This window comes from Chrysemys picta, chromosome 1, assembly GCF_011386835.1.
Source record: "Chrysemys picta bellii isolate R12L10 chromosome 1, ASM1138683v2, whole genome shotgun sequence".
Taxonomy (NCBI): Eukaryota; Metazoa; Chordata; order Testudines; family Emydidae; genus Chrysemys; species Chrysemys picta.
This window is the reverse complement of record NC_088791.1, coordinates 28,911,276-28,931,107: the sequence shown is the minus strand read 5'-3', so window position 1 is coordinate 28,931,107 and position 19,832 is coordinate 28,911,276. Positions and strand designations below refer to the sequence as shown.

The following is a 19,832-nucleotide window of genomic DNA, read 5'->3' as shown; positions in this document are numbered from 1 at the left end:
TTGCATTTTCTTATATGTGTAATTTACAGATGACATCAACAGAATAGAGCTCTGTCAAAGTAAAAATGTTATGGAAAAGCATAGGTCTTTAGAGAGAAAAAAAGTTGGAAAAAGCACTGATGTTTCTTTGCATGTGATTTGATCACTGCATTCTATGATTCTATGCTAGGTTTTTGGTTTTTTTTTTTGAGACATTATTATTGTGACAGAAGATTAACAAACAAAAGCCATCCAGTCTAACTTCACACTCATGAATGTTGGTGCACTGTAGTGACAGTACTCAGAGCTTCAGATGAGGGGGTGGCAATAAAACAAAACATTCTAATATTGTTTTACATTAAACTATTGTGTTTATTGTAATTTAATAAAAGTTTTAACCCAGAATTTTTCCCTTTGTTTTGAAAGAAACTAAAAATACCTCAGTAGTTTATTCCTTCTTAAAATCATTTTAATGTTTATTGTCTTGAAACAAATTATTTTAGAAAATGCACAAAGAATAATTTTAGCATCCTGCATTGTGTGCACTCGTGTATCCGCCAGCCTGCATATTAATTGAGCCCAATTTGGGTGCAAAAATGTGTTAAAAATAAACAACTACTTGTCCGTAAGCTCTGCTGTCTTAAAGGAGAGCGTACAGAGTAGCAGTTAAGTGGGAGGTCAGACTAGATAATCTTAGTGGTAATTTTTGGCCTTAAAATTTACAAACCTTGAATTGCATACGTCCTGTCTGGGAAGCCCAACCTCCAGACGGGTGAAGATGAGGCTGGAGAGTATATAGAGGCTTTGTCAGAAGCACTGCTCCTGCAAATTTGGAAGCGCCAACTTCACTTTCTTAGGAGTCAGCAACTACCTCTGAACCTGTGCGGCTTACAAGGTCCACAGGCTCCCTTGCCACGGAGATGCCCAATGTTACTGCAGAATTTGCTCACAGGTTCCTTGATATTTAGTTGTGTCTGCTGCTGTGGAGTTTATAACCTTTATAAAGAAAGAGCTGCCAGGTATGGAAAGATGCAGAATAGGACCAGAGTAGCTGGATATGCATTTACTCTACAGAATTGTACTATTACAAATTTCATCTGCAATCAATAATGCCCTCAGTTCTGCAAGTTGCAATGGCGCAGTGTTCCCACCCCAAAGCAAACTATAGTGAAAGTGAAAGAAACTTCTCTTTTCAAACTCAGATCTCTGAAATGCTTTGTCGTATAACTGATCTCAAGCTTTCAGCAACAACAGCTAGCAAGAGACCATATATGAGATATTTCAAGCAAACAGGATTGTAACTCACTTTCCAAAAAAACCCTGATTTTGATCTTTCTAACTTTCTATGAATGAATAAATCCTATGTATGGAATTAGAACCATGGTTCCTTGCCATGCCTTTTAGTTTACTGTTTTATACTTTTTAAATTTTAAGGAGAAGTACAAGTACATGAAAGTACAAGATTGATAGTATTGCCAGATAAGATGCATGCACAGTAGCATGAAAGATTCTTCATACAACTTTGCAAGCAGAACCTAAGCACAACCCAAAACTTTTGTGTCAGGCCTTGTCTAAACTAGCAATTTCTTTAAATTTGTCATTGTTTCATTACCAACAGTGGCAACAATAGCAGGAGCACTGGTACAGACTGGTCACTGATGTTTCAATCACTTAGTGTAAAGCTGAATACAGGTTACATTGAAGACGTAACTTTATTAAATCCTGTGCATTGCTCTGACCACGTGGCTGTGTTGCTTCCAACCAAACTCCCCACATTTCCTGGTGTCCTGTCAATAAAAGTCCCTCAGGGTAGGGTGACCAGATAGCAAGTGTGAAAAATCAGGACAGGGGGTGGGGGGTAATAGGCACCTATGTAAGAAAAAGCCCCAAATATCTGGACTGTCCCTATAAAATCAGGACATCTGATCACCCTACCTCAGGGAAACATGGGCTCTCTGACTGCAGTTCCGCTGATCATTATACAACTGGTGCTTTAACTATCATGTGACCTAGACCTGCTCTGAGCAGGATTAGAAAACCCAGTGGTTAGGATGTGCTTCCATCATTAGAGCTACACTGGTAGTAAGGGAAATTTGAAGAAGACTGTTAATGTAGACATGTGAATGATAACAAAGGTAAATGAATTAAGGATATTATTAATTCCTTTTATGAGCAGTGTTTTGATTAACATTGGAGACTTCAAACAGTAGGTCATTCATAACACTGGAACATTTTAATGATCATGCAAATATTCAAGGAAACTAATGTCAGGAATGCAAATATACCTTACCTGCACTAGTTGCAAAAGGTAATGCAGAACATCGTCGTCTTCTAAGCTCTCCAGCTTTTGAACTGCCATTGCTCTTACATTTTCATCCGAAAAGTTACAGTCCAAAAGTTGCATTGTTAATCCAACATCCAAAGTGCTATGATCCCAAGCTTCTCTTTTAGCTAACAACTGGTATGTTTTAGCCACTATTTCTTGCTGTCCCCACTTCACTGAGCTAAGCAGCTTAGGATATGCCTTGGGGTGCTTTATGCTTTCATATCTAAAATGCCACAATAATTCTTTGTCCTCAGGAGTAAGTGGATTAAGTGGGTCAGTGTCTACGATCGCTTCAAGTTGTTTTCGAAGCTGGTTGGGCATTTCAGCTCTTGTCCTATCCCCTTGGGGGTCAGATGTTATCCTATGTTTGGGCAAAGCTATTGGGTGGCAATATTTATCCAAAACAATAGAGATAGCCATTGAGTTTTCTTTATCAGGATTGGTTGCTGATGTAAGTTTGTCAGCATTGATGCTTCCCTGCTCTTCCCCCTTACCTGAAATCTTCCACATATGAAGCACGTACTCCCCACTACGTAGCAGGGAACGGTGATCAATCAACAAAATATTTACATAATAGAGTAGCTGAGTTTTGCATTTAGAATCGGAGTTGGGGGAATCATGTGACTGAAGGCTAACCTTTGTGGATAATGCCTGTGCTTTGCCACAATATATCTGTAGATTCAGTAGTGCTCCTTTAGGCAAATCTTTAATTTTAATATCAAATTCAACCCAAGTATTCCACAGAACCTCCTCAGTAAAAGGCTTAGATATGGTCCTTCTCTGTGAAAGAAGTTGTTGCCCATGTTGAATATTAGCCTCAACAAACACAGTAAGTTCAGTATTTCTTGGTAGCACTGGGATATCAATGCCAACTATCTTGACCCTGAATTTTCTATTACAGTCCCACAAAGAGATAGTGAACACCCTCTCATGATCTTTTCCATCTATTGTCAGCTGTTCATGATATCCTGTAACACCTGTGCAGTCATCCACCAAGGGCCATTCTTCTTTCTGAACCTCATCCTCCTTGGGGTCAGGAGGGTCATCTAGTACTAGGTGGATCTCTTCCCCATTCTTCAGGCACTGTCTTATCCAGTGAAAATCTTTGATTGGCGTCTCTCCTGTGATATACTCATCTCTGCCACAAACCCTGAGAACAAAATCCAGTTCACTGTGATCCTCAGGAATATCCATCAAAGATTTCTTCTTTGCCATTTTTGTGAAAAAGCTCTGAAGGATCATATCTGGCGTGTCATCAATTGATACTTTAATTTTCTGGCTAGTTGTTCCTCTATGTATGATTATAAAAATATTGTTATTACTAATCTTTTTAAACACATATTCTGGGAGTGGCTTGGATGTAATCCATGGATGCATTGAATACAATTTTGGATCTCTGCAGGCTACTTCAATCATTCGTGGTGTGACTAACCTGCGACGAGTAAATTCTAGCTCATCATCATGCACATTACTAACATCAGTGACATCATAGCCAATTAAATCATTAAGCTGCGTCTGAAATTCCTGAACCGCCTCTGCTGGATTTTGCTTCTGGACCACATAGATTTTGCCTACCTTTTTCTGTAACACTTTCCAATACAGTATGCAGTCCAACGTCTGTATTACTTGATGTTTGTCATAAATTTCATACCACTGCCCTTTCTTTTGATATTGAAGAATAAATTGATCTGGGGTGAATTTATGGTAAAAGTCTGTGGTTTGGCTCATCTCTATTGCACGCATCCAAATCTGTGCTTTCATTTGCTCAACAGTACAGTTGCCAGCTATTTCAAGTAACATTGTTTCCTGCACTTTAGTATGTTTATTGCTTGTAGGCAGAATGAACTCAATGGATATCAGTTCCATTGAAGACAAATTACTTGCTGCACTATATGGCTTCATTCTTCTTCTCCTTCGTTTGGTTTCCTCTCTCATTACAACAGGCTGTTCATAATTCCCCAACTCCATGCCAGAAGAAATCTAGCAAAACATACAAATGTTTGATCACTTTCTCATTTAATTTCTGTGTGTGTACTTCTATAGACACATTAGCTCTTTTTGTTAAGTTTAACTACAAGCTTTAAGCATAACCTTTACATATACAATATATATTCCAAAAGTTTCTGAATATAAAACTATTTTTGTTCAGGATGGCTTATTTGAATCAATCTATTAATTTTAAAACCAAACATTAGGTACAGCAATAATTAATTAAAATTGTGCATTTATAGAACACTATCCACTCAAATACATTTTATGAATTGTGAACCTGATCCTGTGAGGGCATCAGGGGCCTAAACTCCCAGACTTCAGTAGAAACTGTGATCTCTAGAAGCTTGACAATGGTTTTTTGCTCCGACTGATTTTCTCTTTTGAATTTGGCAAACATTGATTTTTTTTCCCCTCCTGTATTTTGGAGGATGCTGAAATTAACACAAATGGATTTTAACAATTAAAAGACATTTTGCTGTTAGTGAGCCAGTATCACAGAATGATGTCAAAATAAGCTCCGGAGAAAAATATGTTGTTAGTAGCAGAAGAGACAAATATTGTTTCTATGTGGACCCCACAGAAAGCGAAACTGTTGATTATTTCCCCCCTCCATGATGAAGCGTTAGGATATTTTTATTTTTAAAATCCCTTATATAATGTACATCTAAATTTTAGCCTAATATGATGAAAATGTTTGCAAGCCAATGACAATATAGTACATTTTATAGCAAGTGAAAATATCTAAAACAGACAAAATTAGAAAGAAATTTTAAGACAATCTTGCTGATTTTAAGAAAGCAAAAATGTTATCGCTCACAATTAGTCTCTGCTCTACACTATCAAAGTGGAAGTTATTTACAGAGTATTCAGCTGAGGAAAGCAAAGTTGACTGGATGTACTTACATTTGTTCCCCTTCAATCTCTCCTTCACAAATTATGTTAGATTGCTTAATTATTTCAACATTTTTTTTAGAAAAAAAAACTTTTATACATAAAGCCTCCCTCTATTTGCTTACAAAAAGCCCCAGCAATCTCATCGTGCCCTTGTAAATATTAGAACAAAAGGTAAGAACATACAACAAAACTAACTTGAAACAACAGAACACACGGTGACCACACTTCGTTCTTAATGTTTCGGAAAGCAAATAACTGTGGGCACCATATTTATAATTACCAAATCAAATTGAAACATTACCTGATAACAAAGCACAGGATGAGTCGCTGAATAAGACTCATTTGTTTAATTTTAAAGTATTTTTTTAAATGATCATTCACAAGAAAGTTGTTTGTTTAAGTTGTTCTGCTTTTCTTGCTTGCCTTCATATCCAGATGCAAAGGAAGTGCTGCACTTACCAGGAAGGAAGTTTTAACCAAGTTGATTATACATATGATTGCTCATTTTAAAAAAGTCAGAATGCTTTTCCTGTTAGAACAGAACAAATATATTTACAGTACTGGCAACCACAAAAACCAGAACTTAATTTTAAAACTCATGGGTGGGAGGGATGTGCTAAAAATTACCTACTTAGATAAAAACATTAATAAAAATTAAAACAATGACATATGCATAAAACTAGCTGACTAGAAGAAATGCTCTGTATACAGATGAACTATATGTGAAAGAGCCAAATTATAGATGCTTAGTACTAAAAAGAAAGGAAAAAAAAGAACAAATTAAACAAGACACAATTAAGGCTCTAATGCTGCCCATATGGTAGTCCTTAGGACTTTTGACTAGATTGACTACCAGGGATTTCCCTACCCCCACCCCTTGAATTTCCCCAACACCCTGACAGTGGTCAGCTAGTTACACAGTGTTGCCAATTTAGTCATTGGTTGGAAATTTGAATTGAAACATTAATACACACTTTAAAAGCATATACAATATATGATAAAATACTTGTACCTGAAAAAAGTATAATAGGTTTGAAAAGAACGAAGAATAGCTTCTTCACACAGCTGTTGTTTTCTTGACAATGTTGGCACATTCGTTTCGGCAATATTGGCCAACCTTATAATTTTAAATTATGATTTGTAAGCAAGGTCTGAATGAGCTCTCCCCTGACAGCCAGGGCAGGGGGAAGGCTTCAGGACCAGGCTGTATTTACATGAACTCAACTACTCTACCTAGGTATCCAGCCCACAGAGCTGCGTTGCCCAAGTGATCAATTTTGGCTGGTGTTGAGTTACAAATCACTTTAGTATTGAATGTGGGGGTCATGAAATGTTGTTATCCTTATTGTATGAATAAAGGGCAGCAGAACAGTACTTAACTTGCCCTGATTGAGGGGGTCACCCTCAGTACTTAATTTTTGCCAGGGCTGAGCCCCGGCACCTCTAGGCTTGGCAGTTCAGGGCCCCGGTACTTCTAGGCTTGCCACATTGGTTATGAAAGTCAAAAAGACCTCTTTCATTACAGATCCCAGTAGAGTGAAGGGGAGGAAGAGACAGGGGTTTTGCTTGGTGGTGTGGGCTGTGCCTAAAACTTGCAGGCACTATTTGACCTATCCCGCTCCCCTATTTAAAGATAGAGCTTATTAGGCTCCATAGAGAGTCTTTTGTTTTGTTAAGTGACCACTAGAGCTGAAATCACTAATAATCAGGTCTAAGTGCTTAGACCTGCTGCAGGACTGCATTTCTGTGGAAAAGACAGCCCAGCCTGCACTCGTTGTGAGGTTCTCCCACTGAGAGGTGAAATCACTGAGTGCTGGGTGGAACCTCAAGAGACCAACTCGCAGAGGTCACAGTGGCAGGTGGCAGCAGAAGGTGATGTCACAGGGCCATCGGTGATGGAGTGGTGGAGTGAATGGTGGCACAACAAACAAGAGCGGCCAGAGTGAGTGACAAGAAGCTGGAGGACAAGGTGCCTTCTCCCCTGAACCTCCTTCCCCCCCCCGGGGTGGGAGGTGAACTCATGCAAAAGCACCTCTGAACTCTTGGTCTTCACTGGCCAAAGACAACAACTAGGAGCGGGGTGCGGTAGAAAGAGAAGGGATGGACACGTTAAAGGAACATTTGTTTGTTGGACTACGTTTTAGTGACTTTGCTCCAAAATGCTAGATTTGTGACTGAGAAATTTATATGAATATACATTTCCCAGTAGGCCAAGATTTTTAAAATGCATTGTTTGCCAAGTATCAGAGGGGTAGCCGTGTTAGTCTGGATCTGTAAAAGCTGCAAAAAGTCCTGTGGCACCTTATAGACTAAAAGATGTATTGGAGCATGAGCTTTCGTGGGTGAATACGTCTGTTAGTCTATAAGGTACCACAGGACTCTTCATTGTTTGCCAAGGTCATCATCTCATATTCCTGCTATCTCGAGGGATCATTATCTTGGGGAGTTTCTGTACTAAACATTTTTATTATAATTAATTTTTACATAAGAATTAGGGCTGTTGATTAATCACAGTTATTTAAATATTTAAATAAATGGTATTCTATTATTGTTTAACAGTGTGATTAATCACACGATTAATAAGTAATCCACCTCCCAAAGAAGCTGTCGCTAGGATGACAGAAGAATTCTTCCATCACCCTAGTGCAGTCTACACCAGGAGTTAGGTCGGTACAGCTATGTCTCTCAGAGGTGTGGATTTTTCACACTCCTGAGAGATGTAGCTATACCGATGTAAGTTCCTAATGTAGACCAGCCCTTAGACATCCATGCCTATGCTAGGTCTATATTATGGGGAGGGGGACTATAGCAGCATAACTATGGTGCTATAGCTATGCTGGCATAACCTGTAGTAGCGACAGAGTTTACAGCAACGAAAGGGCTTTTTCTATTGCTGTATGAACACCACCTCCCCGAGTGATGGTAGCTACGTCAACAGAAGCATTCTTCCATTGACCTAGTTGTGTCTACACCAGGAGTTAGTTCAGCATAACTACAGCATTCAGGGATGTGGATTTTTTACACCCTTGAGGGCTGTAGCTATGTCAATCTGGGGCTTGTCTACCTTTAAATTGTTACAGCAGAACAGCTGCAGTGCTGTCATGCTTCAGTGTGGACACTACCTACACCAGTGGTGGGCAACCTGCGGGACCACAGGGAGGTGTGGGCTCCTGCTTTCTGCAGCTCCTATTGGCTGGGAACGGCAAACCACAGCCCCTGGGAGCTGTGGGTGGCCGTGCCTGCGGATGGTCTATGTAAACAAACTGTCTCGTGGCCTGCCAGTGGATTACTGACAGGCCGCATGTGCCCTGTGGGTTGCAGGTTGCCCACCACTGACTTACGCTGATGAGGGATTCTCACATTGGCATAGGTAATCCATCTCCCCTGGAGATGATAACTAGTTTGATGGAAGAATTCTTCCACTGACCTAGGACAGCCTACACCAGGGGTTATGTTGGTATAGCTACGTCGTTGTGAATTTTTCACACCCCTGGGAGACATGGCTATACCGATGTAAAATGCTAGTGTAGACTAGGCCTCAGTATTAAATGTAGATTAGACCTTAGTCACAACAGCACTTAAGATGCCATCTTCACTAAACAAGCTTCCTGGTTTCCAGAAAGATCAAGCCCCATCTACACAGGAGGCAAAACACTGAAACAGTCTTTGGGCTGGTCTACACTGCAAACTTACATTGGCATAGCTGCGTCTCTTAGGGATATGAAAATCCACAACCTTAAGAGACATAACTAAGCTGACCAAACGCCTGATATGACAGCACTAGGTCGATGGAAGAATCGTGTCCTGGGGAGGAGGATTACCAGCGCCGATGGGAGAAACCCTCCTGGCAGTGTAGATAGGGTCTATGCTGAAGCACTACAGTGATGCAGCTGCGTTGCTGTAGCTGTGATGCTGTAGCAGTTTAAGTGTAGACATACCCCTAGGCTCTGAAATTAACACTTCACAGAGGTGAAAAAAATCTTCACAGTAACTAATTCACCTTATTCATAGCATCGCCATCATGGTTTAAGACCCAAAATAGCAACTCTGTTAAGGAACACAATGAGCTGTCAACTCATTTGCTACAGGCCACTGAAAAGCCTTCAGCTAGTAATATGCAGAGTTGTTGTTGCCATGTTAGTCCCAAGATATTAGAGAGAAAAGGTGGGTGAGGTAATATCTTTTACCTTACCAAATTCTGTTGGTGAGAGAGAGAGAGAGAGAGTAGCTTTTGAATTACACAGAGTTCTTTTTTATGTCTGGGAAACTTAGGCCATGTCTGGCAAAACTTTTGTCACTCAGGGGTATGAAAAAATCACCTTTCCCCAAGCAACATAAGTTTTGCCAGCATAAGCACTCTGTGACGTGTCATTCCATATTCTTTATGAAAATATGCTTATGATATGAATATGACATAGCTGCGATACACTTTATGCAAGATCGCTCATGTGAGATATCATTGGAAAGGTTATGATTTACTGAATGCGATTATCCAATTTGTATGCCTGTATCATTTCTGTATCTGAAGTTAGGAATATTGACTATATCTGCATTCAACTATGCTGTTTTGGGTGACGCCCACTAACACTTCAGGTACAACAATGGAAAAACCAGACAGGGGAGATGGCCCATCAGCGAGGACTATAGACTGTGAAAAATTTGGCCTTCCTGTGGACTCTCCATACTGCCACTGACTCATGGACGCTGTGATACTAGAGGGTCAGGTGGTCTTGTCACCTGATACTAAAACATTACCTGGGACGACTTCTAACTTTCCACTGTAAGGAGGGGGGGGGGGGGGTCAAGTTTGGGAAACAAAGGATTCCTGCCTTATGTAAATCCTATTTAAGGGTGGGGAGGAAGGCAATTAGGACTCCTCCTCGCCATGGCCTGTCTGCCCAAGAAGGAAAACTGAAGGCAAGGGAGGAATCCAGATTGAGACGCGGTCTAGTCTGAAAAGGAATATAACTGGAACTCTGAACCACAGAAGATTTGCAAACTGCCTACAACAATATCTAGGGTTAGAAATACTATTTGTAACCAATTTCTTTAGTGAAATTAGCTTAGTTTGTGTGTTTGATTTCATTTCCTTAGTAATCTGCTTTTTTCTGTTTGTTACCCCTTTTACCACTTAAAATCTGCCTTTTATAATTAATACAATTTGTTTTGTTTATTATTAAACCCAGTTTCTGTATTTCTAACTGTGGGGGTAAGAAGTGTGCACACCTCTCTCCACATTGAGGAAGGGGGCAAATCTCCTAATATATCTTTGGGTCTGCACTCCAAGGGAGGTGGACATCTGAGTGCTGGAGCAAGTCCCTTAAGCTGAGTCTTCCCAGAGCTGACCTGCAGCTGGGTATGGCTCTGCCTGTGTCTGTATTAGAGGATGTTTTAAGAGCCTGGCTCAGCAAGTCAGGTTAAAGGGGGACCATGCTGGCAGAACAGGTAGAATCAGTGGTATCTCAGCACATCAGATGGCTTCTCAAAGGGTCCAACCCGTCACCCACTCATGTACACAGCACTATGTCAGCGGGAGACACTTTCTTGCCAACATAGCTACCGCCGCTCATTGAGCTGGTTTTATTATGTAGATGGGAGAGCTCTCTCCCATCAGCATATCACAGCTACATGAGCGCTCTTACAGAGGCACAGCTGTATTGGTACAGCTGTGCTGCTGTAAGCTTGTAAGTGTAGACATGGCCCTACTCAGAGTTTCACAGCTACCTACAAAACAAGCCAGTTCACCTCGAATCGTCCCTTGAAATATGTTTTAGCTACTTATACTAGACAATCTATTCCATCTTGTATTTAGCTGTGACACTTTAAGTACGTTTTCCAGACCTGAAGAAGAGCTCTGTGTAAGCTTGAAAGCTTGTCTCTCTCACCATCAGAAGTTGGTCCAATAAAAGATATCACCTCATTCAGCTAGAAATGGCTTTCAGCCATTTTTATCTATTGTAGACAGAGCTGACAAGGATGCAAATGGTTAAGATGGCCTAACACTTTCCTTTATAGGATGCTGTTTTCAGTTGCTTTTAACTTTGCCAAACTTTAAAAGTTAGGGCTGAAATTTTCCATGCTGGGTGTCAGACTCAGACTAATTTATTTTTAAAGTTCAGCTGCTTCAGAGAATGAGTTTGGGGGGGAAATATGCTGTTTTGCTAATTGTAGTCCTGGCGTGACATAAGTAACTTACCTCATTTCTTAGTGGGCATAATTGGGAAGGTTAAGTTGTAAAAAAGGAGCTTGACAAACAGGATGCTGGAGTCAGGATGTCTGTGCTAGCTAAGGTAAGCAGAAACACCTTGATGATAGGGACTATAGACAAGATAAACCTGGAACGTAAAGATTAGGTTCCACGTGAAGAGCACACAGACAGAGCATTCTGTATAGGGATTGGTTCCTGCAAAGTAACCAACCCAATCCAAAAATGTCTGATTTAATATGTAGCCAATGCAATGTACTTTATAAACGTGTAGAAAGGAAGAGGTTGTCTGTGTAACTTTGGATGTGTGGTTTGCCCTATATCCAACCTGTACGCGTGAGTCTGATCAACTCAATGTAGCTTTGCTATAGGAACTGAGTGATGAAATCCAGAGTCAAACTGAATGTTTGGGATCCCAGAGACCTGGATGAAGTGTTCTCCCAGAAATGGACAAGGTGTTCTGGATAAGCCGAGTACAAAAGGTCTCGGAGGGAATCCCAATGCAAATGTTAAAAAAATTCCTAATCCTTTTGGTTGAGAAGCTCCAGCACCTCAAAACTTTGAAGCAAGGACTTGAAATTTGGCAAGTGGGGAAGAGGTTGCTCTGGGGTCATGGAAGTGCTTTTTTTTCTAGCCCCATAAAAATTCACTCAAATTAGCCAAATAACAAGCCTCCGCAAATCACCATTTGTACATGAGGTTTGTTGGAGTTTGGTAGCTAAATTCTCTGAAGATTCTGTCAGAACGGAGCAAGACTTTCCCTGAGATTGCTCCTTCTAGATGAGAGGGTCACTGTGGTGCTGGGCACCAGAACTGAAAGCAGGGAAGCAGCCTGACTCATATGCAAAGGGAAGAGGAGTAGGCAATGACAGGGACAGAAATACACTGGGTGAGGGGGAAACTGTGAAAGTTTGTATCCTTATGTTCATCCTTTTTACAAGACTATGATCAATTTTGTACAAAGTATGCCTTGTGAGGTATCATTTGAAAACACAGAATTTGCTGAACATTATTGTCCTTGTAAAATGTGTGTGACCACATTGTATGTAAAGTTATAAGACTCTACTGTATGACATTGCTGAGACATACGCCAAGTTTAGAAAAGCAGGCACAAACCAGTTCCTCAGAGACAAAAGGCAAACTGATGCCTCAGCCAGGTGTCCACAAAATCAAATGGATTATCACCTGGTTAAGTGGCCATTCTTTGGCAGGAAGAAGGGTGTGAGCGAGAAATTTACATCTTGGCAATGGAACAGCTCAAGGTTCCTGAGCAAACAGACTGGCTGCCACCTGAACCCCAGCTGGAAATGATTTTCAAAGAGGAGAGAGAGATTAAAAATGAGGAACAGAGGCTCCAAATCACCTCTCTCCCCTCATCTCTACCCATGGCCTCAATAACATTTGAAAGACAAAAGCAGCATCATTGAACTGGGAGAGGCGTCGTGGCTGAAAGAAATCCACCCAGACTGCTGTAAGCATGTGGTGAGAGAAACCTTTTTGCTTAAATTCACTTAGCTTGTAAAATTAGGTATTGTGTTTTACCATTTATTTCTTTATAACCAATTCTGACTTTTATGCTTCTTTACTTGTAATCATTTAAAATCTTTCTCTCTGCAGTTAATAAACTTGTTTTATTGAGGTCAGTGTGTGTTTGGATTGAAGTGTCTGGGGAACTCCATTTGAGAGAACAATGTTTGTGCATATCAAGCTCTATTAATGAAATGACTGACTTTATATGAGCTTGTATTGTTCAGGAGAGTACTGGGTAATACAAGACGCACATTACTGGGGGAAAATCTGGGACTGGGAATTTGCTGGTGTCGCCCTGGAGTACCATTCAAGGGTGGCTGGCTGGCTGACTAAAGAGGTAATTTACACACTGGAGGCTGGGTGTGAGCAGACCTGGAGTGGTTGCTCTCACAGCAAAGCAGTGTAAAAAGTACCTGAGGTTGGAGAACTGAGCGGATGCAGCTGTCCAACAGTCCAGATTGTAGCCTGGGGAACATCACAGAAACATGCCTGGGCAACTTTAATTCTAGCATTCCCTAACTTCTGAGTGCTTCACTTGCAGCCTTAACATTCTTTTACATAATTTTAATATAATTTCTATACACTTTGTAATATAGTTAGAAAAAAATCTGTCTCTATATATCATAGGGCTTGACTCCACTTACCGGGGGATCGACGGATGGTGATTGATCCACCGGGGGTAAGACCTGCTAAATTGACTGCCGATCATTCTCCCGTTAACTCCGGTACTCCACCAGAACGAGAAGCGTAAGGTAAGTTGACAGGAGAGTTTGTCCCGTCGACCCAGCGTGGTGTAGACACTGCAAAAGGTCGACCTAAGCTACGTCAACGCTAGCTATGTTATTCACGTAGCTGGAATTGCATAACTTAGGTTGACTGAGCCCTGTAGTGTAGACCTGCCCATAGATAAAAATTTGTAAAATGAAAGAATGTGTCCTAACCACAAACTACTAGCAGTGAGTTTTTATGTCAATGGACCCATATATGTTTTACCTAAACATTCTTGGATCTAATGGAATCCCATTGCCCTGACATTATTAAATATACTTGGATTCATTAGGATCTCAATGGCTGTGCCTCCTTAGATCTGGCAAAAGCCAGCAAGAACCAGTCCTAACATTGTTACGGTTGGTTGGCATGTGTTTAAAGATCAATTCTTCCAAAACAAACACACTTCATTTCCTGGTCAACTATTCCGATAAACATCAACTAGCTGATGTTTGTCATCTTACATAATAGACAGTAAATCTATACACTGCCCAGCCATTAAAAAACTCATTTGGATTCATCCATTTGCAAAGGACAGGGGTGGCAGTATTGTGTGATAAGCTAATGGTCCTGCCATCCATTGCTTCAGACATAGTGCATGGTATTAGGACATCAATGCCAATTGTCTGGGCCTTAGAGTCCCTCTTTCCGATCTCCATTTGGGCCTTGACCCCCACCTTCAGGTCCACTCCAGTTCAGATGCCCTACTCTATCTTTAGATTGTGAGCCCTTTGGATGGGAATTGTCTCTCTTTTATGTACAGTGAAGACCTCAATGGAGTCCCAATCATGATTGGGTCCTTAGAGTTATACCATAGTATAATAGTTAATAGTAATTCGGTTTGGATGTGGGGGCATGTGTATTGACCCATGTAAGTAAGAACATAAGAACAGCCATACTGGGTCAGACCAAAGGTACATCTAGCCTAGTGCCTGGTGCTTCAGAGGGAATGAACAGAACAGGTAATCCTCAAGTGATCCATCCCCTGTTGTCTGTTCCTAGCTTCTGACAAAAATCACAGAACCTTTGTTAGTGGCATCTAACACCACTAAAGAAGTTCCCTGCAAATCGAGTCACTCGGGAAGCCTATTTTTATTCTTTCTTCCTTTTTTTTTTTAAATACACATTTCCATATCTACATTGTAATGACAAAGTTACAGAAAGCCAAAAATACAAAACCAGTTATTTTAAGATCACATTTTCTATTATGTAAACAGAGCGTATGGGTAACTAGGGATTAACAGCCAGGTTCAGGTAAAATAAGAACTAAGCCAAAACTTTTTTGGCATTTCAAAAAAAGTGAGTGAACTCTTGTTCTGTGTTGTATTTAATTTTTGCAAGTCTCTGCATTTCCTGGTTTTCTTTGGCACTGGAGATACCCAAACACTAAGAAAATGATGTTTCTTTTGATATTTTTGACCCTACTATGAAGTATTGAAAATATCATGAGGGGGCAGTTTTCAAAAGATTTCCAGTGTAATTTTATAGTTGAGCCATTCAAACTTCAGAGTCTTATCCGAAGTGAAACTTCTGAAGTTGGACCATTTTTAAATTTAATTTATAAACTTTGATTAAACAAATAGAAATCTTTGCAGAAGAAAAAAGACAAATGGTCCAATATTGGGGCACCAACAATAGCTAGCAACTATTTGTCATTTTAGTCTCGGGGACTGGAAACATGGACTCCTCAGGCCAAAATGGTTATACCGGGGATAAATCTAGTTCTAGTCAATAGAAATATAGATATGCCTTGGGCAAATTACTTAATCTCTTAGTGCTGCAGTTTACCCAATACAGGCATACTACTAATCTAGTTCTTAATGATGTTGTGAGGTTTAATTCATAATTAGCATTTGTAAAGTGTTTTGAGAAGATCTGATGAAATATTATATAGAAAGACAACGTGTTATTACTATTATGGCTTTAATTTTATATTTTGTATTATGAAATAGTCACAATATCTATTGAACTTCGCTTTTTGAATAAGATCAAGTGCTATTAGAGCTTGTCCAGGTGGGAATGTTTTCCCAGTTATACTGATAAAGTCATACTGTCATAACCCACCATATGAAAAACTTGTATTTTGGTATAGGAGTGGCTTTTTTTCAGTTTAGTTTCCCAAACAAAAACAAACAAACAAACAAACAGGCACTCCGTAGCAGAATAAGGATGTCTACATGGAGGGTTATACTGGTGTAACTATATTGGTTTAAATACACAACTTAGGTTGTTTTCAGTATAACCTTTCCCATACAGAATGTACTGGATATTAAATTTCTGTGTCTGCATCAGGGGATTGTATCCTTCCAGTGCAGGGGTATTGACTTTTCCACATTTGTTACAATCCAATGCTGAACTATGCAAACAAGATATTGTAAAACACAAAATTGTATGTACCCATACCCATTATGTCAAACCCATTAGAAAATTACTAAATCTCAGATGAACCAGAATACCAATGCTGGTACCCACTAGAAAGTATGCTAACAACTGGCGCATACACATTCATGCTTCTTATCAATAGGACTTTGAGTGAATCAGAATGCTCTAACAGCTACCGTAGTTCCTCAGCATGTTTGTGTCCACTGGTGATTTAAAGATGTTTAGATCTCTAGTCAAAGGGGAGGTTTGGTGGCAGATTCTGAAATGAGCTAAAACTTTTAGCTGCCTCCATAAATTCAAACAGAAATCTTGAATAAGATATAGTAAAGTTATAAATTATACATAACTTTAACAATAGAGTAATATTGCACAAAAGCAAACAAAAGTTTGAAAGTAAGGAAATTCACAATGAAGGACCCTGCAGCATTCCTCTTACTGCCTACTTCTTCCTATTGTGTATTTTATTTACAACACTCTGGTCTTTAGTTGCATGGCGATTTAGTCTCCACCAACACTCCCCTCTCATGCTAGGTACAGGGAAATCACAAGGGTGTGTACAATAATTGGAAGATTTATGGCCTATATGTATAGGATGGACACAACAGACGTTATTTGTTAGATGAGAAAATCCATTTATTAGTGTTTAATATTTATACTGCAGTAGATCAAATTAATATATTTTAAGGCAAGATGGGACCATTATGATCAGCCAGTCTGACCTCCTGCATAACATAGGCCAAAGAACTTCACCCAATAATTTCTGCATCAAGCCCATAACTTCTGTTTGAGCTATAGCATATCAGGATTAGGGCCCTATTCTATTTGGCACCATACAATATGTAGGAAGACTCAGTCCCTGATTTGAAGAATTTAATCTACACTCCCAGTTATTCAAATGGATAGTCCCTTTGGGTAAAGTTACTTGCATATGTAAGCATTTGCAGGATCAGGGCTTAAATACGTTGAGAGTTATGAGTCAGAGTTTAAATTGCTACAGGAAGAAAAAAAAACTGCAAGAAAAAACTTGAAAATAAATTTAAACTTAAAACACTGATAATGACACATTAAATTAATGATTAATGTTAACTCTATTGTAATTAACACATTAGTCTATGAATTTTCCTAGGTTTTAAACAGTCTAACCTATTTTGTCATTTATATTAAGAAATATTTACATATGCTTCCGTATTAATTCTTCCAAAGCGTAGAAGGTCTGTATTTACTGCTACAGAATTTAGAACACCACAGCAGTTAAACCACAACTCATAAATTCTACAATGGTCACTATGCAGATTTAGCAGAAATTCCTTAGATTCTAAAATCTACAGCAGTCACACTGGAGTTTAAAAGCACATACACCTGCCAACTGTAAGAATAGCCAACCTGTGTGCAGGATACACTTCCAGGTCTTGTGAACTAACAATAAACCAATCTCAGAGGATTGAGCTACAGCAGCATTAGAAAATTAGGGGCCAAAAATCCCTGACCCCACCCAGTCTTTGTATACAGTACATTGGTGTTACAACGGTTAGAGCTGTACCCACTGGTTAGTGTGTTTCTGTTTGTCTATATTAAGATTTTTTTTTTCAGGGTTGCTTATGTCAGTGGGAAAGTAAGGAAGGCTTCTGCAAGGTGATCTGACCCCTATCCCTTAACTTCAGTGGGGCTCTGCACAGGCAAGTGGTCCACCTGCACAGAGCTCATTGCAAGATCAGGGCCTGAGAATTGGGAACTCCCAGAAGGTAAAAGTAGTAGGCCTATACGATAGCTTTCGCTGAGGAAAAGTGAATCAAACAAGCTTTGAAGCCCTCAAACCAAGTTGGGTTGGAAACGTGTGTTGGAGTTAACACAACAGCTGCAAAACCCGTTTTTTCTAAGGCCCACACCTGCCCCTCGGGATATCATTTGCACCCAAGGCCGCCCCCCGCTCCAGGGCTGCTGCACCCCGAGTCCTGCTGTTACAACAACCCGCCTCCTCTTCCTCCCCGCACCCAGCGCCCCCGGACCGCACGGGGAGGTGCGTGTCCCAGCAGCTGCCTGTAGCCCGGAGAGGCAGGGAGGAAACAAACGAGTCTGTTCAGCTGGAGCCCGGGGCGAGCCCCACTTCTCACTACTCACCGGCTCTGCGCAGGTGTTTCCCCAGCCGGGAGGCGGGCAGGACCCGCGGGCGAAGGGAGCCTGGCGACTGCAGTCCCGGAGCTCCAGCCGCCGCCTGTCCCACTCCCGGCGCACTGGGCAGCCGGCTGCGGAGCCCTCCCCTGGAGCCGCGGCGGGCAGCTGAAGCCGCTTGGTCCAGCTCGGCGCCGAGCCTCTGGGCGGGAGCGGCCCTGTGGTGCCCGGCCCGGCACCTGGCAGCTACTGCGAGTGCCGCGCACGGGCCACGCTAGCCAGGGCCTGGAGCCGGGGCAGGGCACTGGCAGCCCGGGGCGGGCGCGGAACAACTCTGCAGGGCAGCTGCGGCAACGCCCGGCGGAAGGACAGCGCGGGGGAAAGCCCAGGGCATCCCCTGTGACCCGCGCAGGGGGCGGGCTGCCCGGGTGGGGGGGCACGGGGGTGCTCTGTGAGTGGAGCAGTGCAGGGGGGCAGTGCAGAGCACAGGAGAGCCTCTGAGGAATTGGGGGAGGGCGCGATGGAGTTTTAAATCCCCCTTTCTCAAGTGTTGTGGCAGTGCTAGGTTTTGGTATGGCCCGGTCTGCTATGTTCCTACTTGCTGAAACAAATCCTGTGTGTGACTTCGGAGTGAGGCACAGTCTGCCCCCCCCTCCCCCGGAGGTGCTGCCTGCACCCCTGTGACAGGGGGCTTGCATCGGTGCTAGTTCACCAGCTGAAATAAGGTACGGTGGTGCAAGCGGTGGGTTTATGTTTTGTTTTTTTGCTGGTGCAGTGTGTGCATTAGGGGTTGGGACTGTTGTAAATAGTGGTACTGGTGCAAATCTCCCTAGACTATGCAAGACCTCAGTGGAGAAATAGTTACTCCCTTCTAGAACTAGCTGTTGCAAGATGTAACTGTTTAAGGTGTTGAGAAATTGCTTCCCTACACCCACTGTTACATTTGACCAGATTATATATGGGTAATTGCTATTTTATTAGATTTAGATGCCTCTTTGATTTCTCTCAACATTATGCACTCAATAGCCCACTTCTGATCTGAAGGCCAACAATATAGTCCTACTGGTCTATTTGTATTATGTATTTGTATTATGATTTGGTATTTAGATACTTATAGTGATTATTTTTGGCCATGTGCCTATTTTTATTTCCAGTTTATTTGACACCTTAGTAGTTTATCAAAATTTATCTTTGTGGCCTGAACCTGTCACTCGTCCAGTACAGCTGTAACTTCCGTCCTATTTTTAAGAATACAGATACTTTTGTTTTGTAACCCTAGCAAATGTCTCTGTTTGACTCATGTGTGACTAAAGACTTTTTTCCATTAACTTAAATTTAGCTCCTAGGTCATCACTTCTTCACCTCTGTATGTCATAGATATCAGTACATAGTTCAAACACTGCGGGCTTTTCTACACAAAAAAGTTGTACAGCTAGAGCCGGCCCTGTGTGTATATAATTTAACTTCCCTCTGTTCCTAAAGTTCAAGAGTTGTGGCTGCAAGGTGCTGTTGAACACAAACTGAAGGCAATGGTTATGAAATTCACTCCTCTGTAGTGGACCAGCACGAGACCTGTACACCACTTTACCTTTCAAAGTAGGGCTTATGTTGAACATGAGTGGTACATAGGCCTTGTGATGCCCCTCT

At 41.2% G+C, this 19,832-nt stretch overlaps 1 protein-coding gene across 5 annotated transcripts in view; it reads right to left on the bottom strand.

Moving 5' to 3' along the window:
* The window catches only part of PIK3CG (phosphatidylinositol-4,5-bisphosphate 3-kinase catalytic subunit gamma), a 51,307-nt gene extending 32,979 nt beyond the window's left edge, over window positions 1–18,328 (bottom strand). For 2 of the 5 annotated variants that reach the window (XM_042848609.2, XM_005292362.5), the window contains exons 1-2: window positions 18,195–18,328; window positions 2,270–4,285 (exon numbers count right to left, since the gene is read on the bottom strand). In XM_042848609.2, the coding sequence (XP_042704543.2) occupies window positions 2,270–4,273 (2,004 nt within the window). In that variant the 5' untranslated portion in view covers window positions 4,274–4,285; window positions 18,195–18,328. Of the gene's footprint in view, window positions 1–2,269; window positions 4,286–5,492; window positions 5,645–13,570; window positions 13,710–18,194 lie in introns of those variants that run through there. The other 3 variants (XM_042848610.2, XM_065554161.1, XM_042848611.2) reach the window with 2 other exon arrangements.
* Between the last annotated feature and the right edge of the window lie 1,504 nt (window positions 18,329–19,832).